Below are 13,215 nucleotides of genomic sequence, written 5' to 3' on the forward strand. Positions count from 1 at the left end.
GTACATTATAATTATTCACAGTTTTGGATGGTCGGTACATATCGTTTCAATTGTATTGCAATATAGTGTTACTTTGATTGTATTATTTCGATGAATACAATGTATTACACCAAATTGCTCCTTACATAAAATGACACTTTCCATTCTTACATAACAACAGATTTAAACGGTACAATACAATTTAAGTAACACTCAACACAAGCAGAAAATATAAGCCGTTATTATGCTTTTCCAATAAGATGCGAATAAATGCAGGTACTGATCTAGACAAACTAAGATCAATTGAGCTAATGAATCTAATGTGCATATAGTACTTTTTTTTTGTTATGTTTCTTTTAATTTCAACTTGATTCTGTTAGTAGCATGCTGATTTTATATTCTTTGTTTCTTTAATTTCAACTATATTCATTAGTAGCTTGCTGATGTTATGTTCTCTGGTTTTTTTTTTTTTTAAAAAAAAAAACTAAGGCTGCTAAGGCTGTTGTTGAAGTCAATAAGTGGGCTGAAGACGAATGGTCTCATCAAACAGATTCTTCCTCCTGGTGCAGTTAATAGAGAGACAAGTTTGATCTTGGCGAATGCACTATATTTCAAAGGAGCATGGGATGAGAAGTTGAATGCTTCAGATACAAAAGACCATGACTTCCATCTCCTCAATGGAGAACCTGTTCAAGTACCCCTCATGACCAGCAAAGAATGGCAATACGTGAAGGCCTTTAATGGTTTCAAAGTGTTAAAGCTTCCCTATAAACAAGGCGAGGACGAGAGATTTCTCAGCATGTATATGTATCTACCAAATGCTCGTGACGGATTACCAGCTTTACTGGAGGAAATTAGTTCGAAACCTGGGTTCTTAGATCAACATTTTCCCGTACGTAAAGTTCAAGTGCGCGAGTTTCTTATCCCTAAGTTCAAAATAACTTTTGAAGTTGAAGCTTCTGATGTTCTTAAAGGACTCGGCCTCACATTACCTTTCTATGGTGATGGTCTCACTGAGATAGTGGAGGATGATTTCCCCCTACAAGTGTCAAAAATTTTTCACAAATCGTTTATCGAAGTAAATGAACAAGGTACAGAAGCTGCAGCTGTTACTGTCTTTTCGATGATGGCCGGGTGCTCGATGATGCCGGTTAAAGAGGAGGAGATAGACTTTGTTGCTGATCATCCCTTCTTTTTCCTTGTGAAAGATGAGACTACTGGTGCGGTTTTGTTCATGGGGACTCTGCTGAATGCTCTTGTTGTTTAGCATGTTGCTTCAGTACTTTCATTGCATTCATTAGTCAATTTTAGTTAGTTATATTGATGTTACATTTATTTTATTATGAATTTCAAATTATGCTAACTACAAAAGTTGTGTCTCGGTTTATTTATAGTCAAGTTTGTCATTTGTTATAGTATTTGATTGGTGTGTGAGTATTGGTCATACATGTGTAGTATACAAGTTCATTCCGCAGAAGAATATAAAACTGAAAAACTAAAGGGACTTCACACTTTAATCCTTCAAGCTTTACTTTGACGGGTGAGGTTAATGTTTATTCAACAATTAAGAATTACTTCCACGCGTACCGCTCTAAGCCCTCGGGAAGCAAAATGGTAGTCTTCCACTTGCCTTTCTTCTCCTTCTATTCAAGAACAACTACATGTAGGGAAGTGGATCGTCATCTCAGAGTTCTGGACGTAGGGAAAAAGGGCGCTTCTAATCCATCCTCCATAGATGATCTTCAGCCATGTCACCCGCTAACTAGTTGTCAAATAGTTAACTACTGCATATAATGAGGTAAGAATATGGTTTGACATGTGTATAGTTTGCTTTCGATTTGGCTATCTCCATTTCCACTCTCTCCATTTTCCCCCAAGGTTCCTATTTGGATGAAAGACACATGTCATAGTTAATAATTAATGATTGAGACTGATTGCCTAAATCAAGGTCCTAACCATAGTTAGAATAGCAAATATTTTCTTTATTTACTCTAAAAGATTTGACAATCTCAAAATTCTAGCTAAAACATTATCTCCCTATAAATTAATCCTAAAATTTTCTTTCTATAAATTAATCCTAAAATTTTCTTACTTTCCTATTTATTACGTGTCATATAAATGACTTATAAATTTTCTTTTCTTGAATTAAAATTAAAGCACGAAGTATACAAAAATAATAATATGGGAACACATCCTATGGACATTAATGGGGGGGGGGGGGGGGATAAAGAAGAACCTTCTTAAAAAAAAAAAAAAAAAAAAAAAAAAGTTCAAAAGAAGCAAAAAAAAAAAAAAAAAAAAAAAAAGGAAGAGCACGTAATAAATAGGAAAAAAAAAAAAATTAGGATTAATTTATAAGTGAGATAATGTTTTAGTTAGAATTTTGGGATTGTCATTTTTTTTTAGAATAAACAAAGAAAATATTTGTCATTCTAACTATAGTTAGGACCTTGATTTGTCAATTAGATCTCAACCATTAATTATTAACTATGACATGTGTCTTTCATCCAAATAGGAACTTGGGAAAAATGGAGAGAGTGGAAATGGAGAGGAGCCCCATCCTAGTTTGCTTGCATTTGGTATAATTGCAGTTCGACACTGTCAGTATAACTTCTCCCTATGTTATGGTTTCTGGAATGAGAAAAAAAAAAAAAAAATAAAGGTGACTGCTAAACTGATGACTATAGCTCCTTCTCATAGAAATTGATACCGAGTGTTTGATGATATGTCTGAATTATGTTATTTGTAGTTTTCCATTGATCTTTTGTGGTATGCAGTTCTTTTTCCTATCTGTCTTTTCCCTTGGAATGGACTGCTACAGGCTTGAAATTCTTTTGGTTTCTTATGCATTGAACTTACCAAAGGAATTAATTCTTCGCTTCTTCAATCTGCAGCTTGGGCGTACACTGAACTTTAGCCGCACATATGTTATTTTGCAGACACGAAGCCACATGAATTTTTCCTTAGGAGTTTAGTGATCCAAGCTTCACTATGTCATTAATTTTTTCCTCTGTGACTTCTGGAACCTTCTTATTTTTCTCATCCAAGAAAATGACTGCGGGCTTTTGTATTTTGGTCTTGGTGTTGCGTAATAACTCGGTAAGTATGTAAGCCTTTGATTCTATATTTCTTAGAAATTACTGGTTATGACATCTTCATTCTACTTCTAAAGTTCTTGGATTTGTGTCTTTTTCTCTACTTTATGGTGAAGTGTACCATTTTGTATTGTTTGATGGATCATACATATTTTTTTTATTTTTTTTTGTGTGTGTGGTGTTTCTGTTCTTGTTTCTTTATTGATTTTGAGTAATATGATTATTTGATCAACGCCTTTTGATAATATGCCTAAAGTAAAACAAGTTTTCGTTTCTTTTTCTTTTCACACAGGAGTGCTTTGACTTTCACGCCATTCAATAGCCCAAGAGGTATGTTACTCCTTCTAGATAAAAAAAAGAGTCAATTTAGTCTTTTTTTTTTTTTTAAATCAAAAAAAGAGTCCATTTAGCAAATCAAGAAAGAATTAACCTTGTTTTTTCATATTTGCCCCTATTAAGTGTTATATGATCAAATTTCAATCCCTATTTAATTAGGGATAGTTTAGTCAAATTACCTATTTTTGTCTAGAAGATAGTATTTTCTTAAGGGTGTGCAAATGGCTAAGTGGACTCTTTTTTTGATTCGGAGGGAGTATTTATTACTACTAGACAATATTAGTAAGCAATACGTCCTTTCGTTAAAGAATGGCTGCTTCCATGTATATTTCGATTGTAATATCATTGTCTAATACCTTTGTGTTAACAAAAAAGACTTAGATATAAAGAACTGTAATTATGATCCCAATGTGATTTTGCATTTACAAAGTAATTTTGGCAAGAGAGGAAGGAGATAAAGCCTAACTATCAACAACTCAAGCTTAGCAACTGAGTTTTTCACTTGATCTGTCTATACTTATAAATGGATGTGAGAATATTCTTTCTCTAATTATATGACTGCTATAATTGTCGTCTAGATGATTTTATTTCTTTTATGGAGTTTCTGAAAAGAAATTACTAAAAATAATACTTTAATTCATGGTCTGAGCCTTGAGCTAAACCTGAATTTAAGCTTCCGGTCAGCATATGACACGGTCTTTATGAATTAGCTTGAGCTTTGAGTGGTTAAGGTCACTCTGTTTATAGTTTCAATCCTTGAATTTCTTAAGTATGAACAGCCTTCCTTTAGAATTAGAAATGAGTTGCAGCTAACTTTCTTTAAGCAATCAAGATGCACAAGAAGGAAGCATGCCCACACAAAATGGAAGTAAGCAGAATTAGAAGAAAAAAATTAATATTTAAGTTAGTAGAAACAGTTGAGCTTTTTTTTTTTTTTTTCTTAAGTACTGTTTCTATACAACAGATATTCAAAAAGTAAAAGTGATGCTTGAGAAGCACTTCTTTAGCTAAAAAGTTAAAGTTGTATATTGATGCTTAAGTTATACAATTAGGAACTTAAGAATTCTGCGGCAAACTATATCCCAACATTTTGGTTCTCTGTGCATTTGTACTTTGTAGTGGCTTTTTAGTTAGTGTGTGTGATTTCCAGTATTTGATGAGTACCATCAGATTAAAATAAATAATTCAGCAGAAATGCAATAGAGAGAAAAAGAAAACTCAACGAAACGAAGAGAAAAAGGAAGAACGACACTGCAAGATAGTAACAACAATAACAACAACATATTTTGTAAGTATTCTCACAGACTCTTTTTAGTAAATAACAGAAAAAAGTAAAAAGAAACCAGAAGCTAACACTGATCAAAAAGGAAAGAGAAAGAAGAAGAATCCACCATAGAGAGTAAAAGAGCAGGCAGAGAGAAGCGAAGAAGAAGCACAAATACGGTAAAAGTTTGCGCAAAATTTACAAAGAAGAAGCCAAAATTTGGTGGGTTTAGGGGGAATTTTATGTGCACTCCAATGCGGTCAAGTTGTTTTGATGATATGCTTGAAGCAACTGAAGATTTTTCTTACTGCTTTTCTTTCTTTTTTTCACAAGAATCCTATAATATACACATGAACTTAATTATGTTTGTTGAATATAGTCGTATAGCTCCCGAAAAGAAGAACATATATATAGTTATAGTTATGTAGGTTCTTATGTATAATCAGTTGTGGTAGTTAACTACTTGGGGAAAAGACTCTAAAGAAGTCTGTTGAGAAAGCTGTATTTAATTTCAATGATCACGAAGAGACACTTTTTTTATTCATTTATATTCAGGAACAGTGTAGATAGGATGGTGCATCTCACTTGGCTTGTGACAGTTAATGGATGAATGCTTTATCTACGTGTATACATGCTTGGTGTTTCACTGGTAGACTGCATCGATATATTTTCTTTCTATCGTACTTGCTATTGTTTTCTTTTTCATTGACCTAGAAAAGTTTCTACGATAAAAGAGAGGTCCTATGGAGATGCTTGGAGGCTAAAGGTGTAACTATGGTGTACATTAGAGCGATAAAGGACATGATGAGGAGCTAAAATAAGGACGGTAAAAGTCGATGGGGTTGCGTAAGATTAGCTCTTGCTTGCTTTACGTATTCGCTTGGTGATGGATGAATTGACGCGACAAATACAAGGTGAGGTGCCTGGTGTATGTTGCCAAACATTCCCGATTGACGAGTGGGTTTTAGGGGGCTTTTTACGTTGGAGTCAAAGGTTTGCATGAGTCCAATGCGGTCAAGTTGTTTGATGAGGAATGATATGCTCCATTCAAAAGAAAGGAAGTTTGTATCTGCAAGCTATTAACTGAAGATTTGGGGATATCTTACGATGCTTTCACATCGTATTGGTTCTTTGGATGAAATGGAGACTCGCCTCACGTGTGATAAGAAAGTGCCTCAAAACTTAAAGAAGTTCCTAAATATACAGACATGAACTTAATTATGTGGCAGGTCAAGAAATGTCACATTGAAGTCGCGGAAATGCGAATGTTGCGGTGGATGTGTAGACACACTAGAGGGATAGAATTAGGAAAAGAAGAACAATATATGGAGGACAAGATAGTTATGGGCATGTGAAGAGAGAGACACAAAAAAGCGGAGGTGTGAGATGGTATGAATCGGGGACGGGAAGGAGGCCAGTTGGGGAGAGGTGATTAACGGGATATACTTGGGGAAATGACCTTAGAAGAAGTGGAGGGACTGTTGATAGAAGGTGGCGTTTCTTTTTTCACCATAGTAGTTGCGCTTTTGTATTTAATTGCCTTTTGGTTTATGCATTTGACGATTATAGGGACGTTGAACTTTGATTATTTTATTTATTTATTTATTTTTTTATTCACTTTTCTTTGATTATTTTATTTACTTTAGTATTCAATACTTCTTACTTTACTGGATGGTTCTACCATGACTTTCTCGCTTTTGGTATTCGTGTTATCATATTGCTTTCGATATGCTTTAATGGACCTTTGTCTTGTTTTCCTCTTGTCTTCCTCTCTTCCTCTCTTACGTCTATACATGCTACCTTTCAAGGTGGGGTTTCACTATACCTGCTTAGACTGGTGCTATCGATATGTTGTTGTTGTTGTTGTACTTGCTATTGTTTTCTTTTTTTGAATTTTAATTTTAGTACACAATATATCTTGAACATCAAGAAAGATCATGTGTTCTATTTTGATTAGTGAATTTGTATTATAAGATGTTAACTAGAATGACTAATCAACTAATGATGTCCAACTTCATCTTTACTTACAAAAACTCGTGGAATGTGTAATTTTACTGTATGTCTAGGCTGGGACTGCTGCTTTACTCACCAACGTGTATGCTAATTAAGTTTTATTGACTTCTTATCTCATTCTTTAGAGGTGTACTGTACATTATTTCAGCTTTAATTTTTTACTTTATCTCAGTTCTAATTTTAGTGGTTTATTTCAAATGTGGTCTAGCCTACAACAACTCTTAAAGAGCTTTTCACAAACTTGTGAGGCTTAAATCAGTGTTTTCCTAATTTGTCTTTGTGTAATTGCAAAAGTATTTTTACTCTCGTGATTTGTTTCATAAGCTCACTTTTTGTTTTCTTTCAAGAAATAAGGATTGTGCAAATTTAGTATACATATTGAGGAGTATTCTCTGTTGGAAGAAGTCGTTTTAGAGTAGGGTTGGTGTTACCATCAGATTACTTGATTATAGAACTATACTGTTTAACCAATGCAGTTGGTGTGAGCAATTCAATATACTAGCAATTACCTGGCTTCTATGCAATGGTGAAAAATGATTTCAAACGTACATGTGAGGCTCTGAAGCGAGATGGAGTTGATGGGTCTTAATTTAACGTGCTTAGAGAGATTGGTTTCCCAAAAAATTTTAGACTTTATTATGAGGAATTGCAGTCACAAAAATCGATGAGCTTTTCAGGCCAAGAGATAAAGGGATGTCGTAGATAAACTATGACTATGGGAAACTTCATCTCTTCTGGCAGGGAGCCCTTAGAAAGGTGCACTGATTAGTCTTTGTTTGGCAACATACACACTTCTGGATCCTGGGCGTGCTAAGTCCTTTGTTGTCATTTTATATAGAATAGATCTTATAGTAAAGCTATACATTGCCCTGTAAGATATTTGTATTTATATGCTTTCTTGGTTTGCTTCCTTAGACACGACCTAGATATCCATGCATTGATTCTCATCTCTTCAGTGATTAACCCCGGCTCTTCAGTGATTAGCCCCGGCTCTTATTATAAGGAATTGCAGTCACAAAAATCGATGAGCTTTTCAGGCCAAGAGATAAAGGGATGTCGTAGATAAAGTATGACTATGGTAAACTTCATTTCTTCTGGCAGGGAGCCCTTGGAAAGGTGCACTGATTAGTCTTTGTTTGGCAACATACACACTTCTGGATCCTGGGCGTGCTAAGACCTTTGTTGTCATTTTATATAGAATAGATCTTATTGTAAAGCTTTGCATTGCCCTGTAAGATATTTGTATTTATATGCTTTCTTAGATTGCTTTCTTAGATTGCTTCCTTAGACACTCCCTAGGTATCCATGCATTGATTCTCATCTCTTCAGTGATTAAACCCGGCTCTTTTGCCCCCTTTTTTCTTATCTTAGTTGCAGTGGACTTAAAAACGCAGCAGTCAACCAATATCGGAAGGGACTATAATCAGAAGACTTAGCTATCTTACTACTCACAGTTGATAGAAAGCATCAGCTTTTGGAAATCTTTTGGCTCTTGACCTCTCATAACTTACCATGTTTTGTCATTGTTCTTTGGATTCTCAGCATCAGAATATTGTTATTGTCAATCTTCAGTTTAGTTGGGTTATCGACTTAGATTCGTCATCTTATAGTATGTATTGCTTCCGGTAAGATGTTATGAAGTCTGTATTTGGTCTGTAAATGAGTGGCTAAACTATCTGCTGGGCCAACGTTTGATGTCTCTTTGGTATAGTGTTTACTACTTTGGCTGAAATAAAAACATTTCAAACATACATTGGATACAGATAATATATGAAGGTCTTTAGAATGTATTTTCATATTCACTTTGATGAGTTATCTCGAAAAAGAGTGTGTTTTACTTGCTCCAGAGCTAACATGTTGGGCCGGATTTAAACACGGGCCTGCACTCTCTAGTATATTGCATAAAAGGAAAAACACATTCTACGATGGGGAAGAACGTTTCTTTAACAAAAAGAAGAAAGCAAATAAAAAGAAAACCATGATGGTATACAACCAATTCTTGTTCTAGTTAGTACTAATTTTTGGAAAAAATGAAGAATCAGAACTCTCTATCCTTTTCTTGCCTCCAACAATTAGCCTATTCCATTATAGTATAGTGATTTGCCTACCTTCATTGTAGGGTTATCAAAATCTAATTCGATTAAATTTAACTATATTTACTTTAATTGTCAAATCAGCCCAGCATTTTTTTTTGTGGTGAAAAAATGCTCAAATTTCAAAGAGAGTTTAAATTTTAGGGAAAAGGGTCATAAATACCCTAGAATATGTCAAATTTGCCTCTGTTACGTTTTTGGCTCAAATGCCCTCCAAGTTTTTTTTTTTTTTTTTCTAAAAAATATCCTTCAACAAGCTAAATAGCTCAAAAATACTCTTTCTATTAACGGTTGCTCCAAGACAAGGGAGAATGAGCCAATTTTTAGCCCATTTTCCCTAATTTTGAAGCAACTGTTAGTAGAAAAGGCATTTTTGAGCTAAAACGTAACGGATGACAAATTTTAACTATTTTGAATAGTTGAGATATATTTCAAATAGTTCAAGTAAAAATAAGACTGAATGCATATGTGGCCTTAAATTTATCCGATTTTTTACTTAGACACTTTACCTAAGACCATGACCCATTGACCACAGACAAGTTTAAGGAGCCACATATGTCTAAACAACACACGCTTTCAACTTAAAAAGTAGATAATTTTTTCAGATACCTAAATTTTAAATAAAATACTACGTATGTGTAAGTTGACAAACTCATGTCTTGAGAAACTAATTTAAACGGAGTTAACATCAATCACTTCAATAAACAATTGGGGGTCATTTGGTAGCTGGACAAGAGACAAATTATTCATGTATTAATTTCTATATTGTTGTGTTGTGTTTTAATACATGAATGATTATAGTTCAGGTATGAGAAAGGAACAAATGATAGTTTGGATATAACACTCGCGAAAAAAAAAAAAAAAGAATTCATGTGTGTTTTTTATCATTATATCTAATTTAAACGTAGTCACCATAATTAACTTCAATGAACAATTTCTTTCAAATCTTTGATAACGTTAGGTCACCTTGTTGATTACTCCTTTACCCGACTCAAAATATTTATCACATTTCTTATTTACACGCCCATTAAAAAAATATTTATTAAGATAGCATTTTGATTATTTTACCCCCTTCATCATTACATTCTCTCTCCTCAATAAATATTTATTCCATTAATGATGAAACTTTTAAATGTTGAAATGTGAGCTCACAAAATCAATCAATTGATGTGCTAATTAATACAAGGTTAAATTGGGAAAAGCCAATTAATTTTATCTTGTGTAAATAAAAATATAAATATTTTGAGATAAATATTTTTAGTAAGGACACAAATATTTCCGGACCGAGGGAGTACAGAGGTACAAATTCCATACTTCTATGCTAAGTATTGACTTTTAACACCGTTCAAAGTCAATACGTGTCTTCTCTTTCTACTTGACTCTTAAAAACTCTTACACAGACAAAATACTCAAAGAATATCTCCATTAACAATGGACCTTCAAGAATCAATCAGCAACCAAACAGGCGTATCCTTAACACTATCCAAACATGTCTTTTCCACCGAAGTTAAAGGGGACACCAACATGGTCTTCTCCCCTTTGTCGATCCATGTAGTATTGGGTCTCATAGCATCGGGTTCAAATGACCCGACCCGGGCCCAATTGCTTTCTTTCCTCAAATCCAAATCTATTGATGAACTCAACTCTCTTTCTTCTCAGCTTGTTGATGTTGTATTTGTTGATGGTGGGCCTAGTGGTGGCCCCCGTCTTTCTGTTGCTAATAGTGTTTGGGTTGAACAGACTTTGCCTTTGAAGCATTCTTTCAAACAGATTGTGGACAATGTTTATAAGGCTACTTCTTCTTCTGTTGATTTTCAGAAAAAGGTTAGATTTTTAATTACTATTGCTTAGTTACTTCAGTAGAGCAGGATTAGTTCACTTTTTCCTGTTTTTGATGTTTCTTTAAAATTACTCCTGATCCTGACACTTTGAAGCTAAATTGGATTAGTTTAACTCAATATTTTTAAGATTAAGATTTGTATATTTGAAAATTACACGAAAAAACTATAAGTTGCAATTTTTCTCATATCAATTTGGTGAAAAAATTACCTAATGTTGGTCAAAGTTCATGTAGTTTGAATTTTCGAGAAACGAAAAGTGTCATATAAATTGTGGGACAGCATTGTGGAACAGAGGGAGTACTTAACTAGTTGAGATTTAGGCATACTTGTTCAATTTACTTAGGTACTTATATGTCTGGATACGGATGAATGCGACATTTTGAGAACTTCTACTTTATAGGACCCTGGTTTTCCTTAATCAAATTATTTAGTACTTAATAGATGGAAATAGCCTAAATAAGAGGATTAGATATTGGTGATTCATAAAGCCGAAAGTAACTAATTTGGGATTGTGACATAATTGATTGAGTCAGTTATGAAATGCTTGATGGGATAATTATAATATGAGGAAATCTGTTGCATCATTTGAGTTTGAGTTGTTACAGGCAATTTTGGATGCCATTTAGTTCTAGTATATTTAGTTGTAGTACTTCTTTAAAAAGTTCTTTTTTCTTTTTGCCTTTCTGGTTTTTATATGGTTTTTATAATATACTTATGCATTTGTCGTACTTGCTTAAGATTGCGCTATATTTAGCAGCTGATAATCAGTTAGGAGGTGTATAAAGTATGAATTGAAATACTATAAAGTTGGGAAGCAGTGTAGCGTTTTTGATCTTTGTAAACTACTAAACTGTTAAGTGAGCCTGGTGGAGTAATATATTGAATGGATTGTGAACTAGGACAGCGGAAGTAACAATGTCATTGTAAAATCTTCTTACTGCTTGTCAATTGCTAGACCTTCACATATCTTTTGATGAGTAGGACCAGCTGAAATGGTCCTGTTTCTCCTTTTGTTACATATGAAATTCAGTGCGCTTAATGTTTATGCTTGAGGTATTTGCATTTCTACTTTCAGCTAAGATAAAACTTTTAGTGCACTTCATCTTTTTGGCATTCGCAGGTTTGCTCTGTTGGCTTTATTTTTGTGTGTACCTTTTTCTTTTAGCTGGGGATAGAACTATGAACAGATGGGGTTGAATTTATGCATTCACATGACTGATAAACAGCAGGCCAATGAATGTTATCTCACACGCTTTCACTATGTTTATCATTCATTATGATCTCAATACTGATGTATTACCACTTCCACTGGAGATTGAAAAACTTTTAAAACTGGCTATACTCTTCAAACTTTTCAAGATCCGTGCAATCTTTGCATGGATGGATATACACTTATACTGACCTATGAACTTTAATCACCCAGCAACTAGAGCTGGAATCAGAAATAATGATAGATTTAAAGTAAAGGAAAATTAGAAGGAACCCGTTTGCCTTAATTTTTATTTACGTACAAAAATTTTGATGATTTGTAGGCTGTTGAGGTTGCCGGTCAAGTGAATCAATGGGCTGAAAAGGAAACAAGCGGGCTTATCAAAGAAATTCTTCCAGCTGACTCGGTTGACAGTGCAACAAGACTTGTGTTTGCAAATGCATTGTACTTTAAAGGAGCCTGGGATGAGAAGTTCGATGCATCACTGACAAAGGACAATGAGTTTCACCTTCTCAGTGGGACATCTGTTCAAGTGCCGTTCATGACTAGCAAGAAGAAGCAATATGTGAAAGCCTTTGACGGTTTCAAGGTGTTGGGCCTTCCGTATAAACAGGGTGAGGATAGGCGTCGTTTCTCCATGTACTTCTTTCTGCCTGACGCTAATGATGGACTACCAGCTTTGGTAGAAAAGGTCAGTTCCGAATCCCAATTCTTGGAGCGACACCTTCCGTATCAGAAGGTTGGAGTTGGTGAATTCCGCATTCCCAAATTTAAAATATCGTTTGGATTTGAAGCTTCTAACGTTCTGAAAGGGCTTGGCCTGGTATTGCCTTTCTCCGGTGATGGCCTCACCGAGATGGTTGACTCCCCTACTGGCAGTAACCTTTATGTATCTAGCATCTTTCACAAATCCTTTATCGAGGTAAATGAGGAGGGAACAGAAGCTGCAGCTGCAACCGCTGGTGTGGTTAAACTAAGATCAGTGATGGTGGAAGAGAAAATAGACTTTGTTGCTGATCATCCGTATCTCTTCCTGATTAGAGAAGATGCAACAGGTGTGGTACTGTTTGTTGGTAGTGTGCTTAATCCTCTCATAAACTAAGTTGTATTCCACTATATGGAGGTTGATATATGTTGTTTGCATCTTCTATGTATTACTTGGGACTTCTTTGGCGCCCCGAGTTAGTTTAAACAGCCTTCAAGCCCTCCTATCTTGAGATCTATTCCTTATGGAAGAGTGTTTTTATGTACCCTTCAAGAATCATACTTCTTTCTGAAGCTGCGAGTGAAATTTGTCAACTACTCTTTGTACAATTGAAGTCAGTGTGACTTGTATACTTCAACTTGTAGTTATGGTTGATATAGCTACAAGTGTTTTCTTGTC

General features: G+C 34.6%; 1 protein-coding gene and 1 pseudogene across 1 annotated transcript; both read left to right on the forward strand.

Annotated features, from left to right (window-relative positions):
* Window positions 1-249: 249 nt before the first annotated feature.
* Window positions 250-1,281, forward strand: LOC132034795 (serpin-ZX-like; annotated as a pseudogene).
* An 8,824-nt stretch (window positions 1,282-10,105) lies between these two features.
* On the forward strand, window positions 10,106-13,215 carry LOC132033325 (serpin-ZX-like). The gene is made up of 2 exons (XM_059423274.1): window positions 10,106-10,604; window positions 12,154-13,215. Exons 1-2 carry the CDS (start codon window positions 10,212-10,214, stop codon window positions 12,931-12,933), a joined length of 1,173 nt encoding a protein of 390 aa, XP_059279257.1. The 5' UTR covers window positions 10,106-10,211; the 3' UTR covers window positions 12,934-13,215.

Source organism: Lycium ferocissimum, chromosome 10 (genome assembly GCF_029784015.1).
Source record: "Lycium ferocissimum isolate CSIRO_LF1 chromosome 10, AGI_CSIRO_Lferr_CH_V1, whole genome shotgun sequence".
Classification (NCBI taxonomy): Eukaryota; Viridiplantae; Streptophyta; class Magnoliopsida; order Solanales; family Solanaceae; genus Lycium; species Lycium ferocissimum.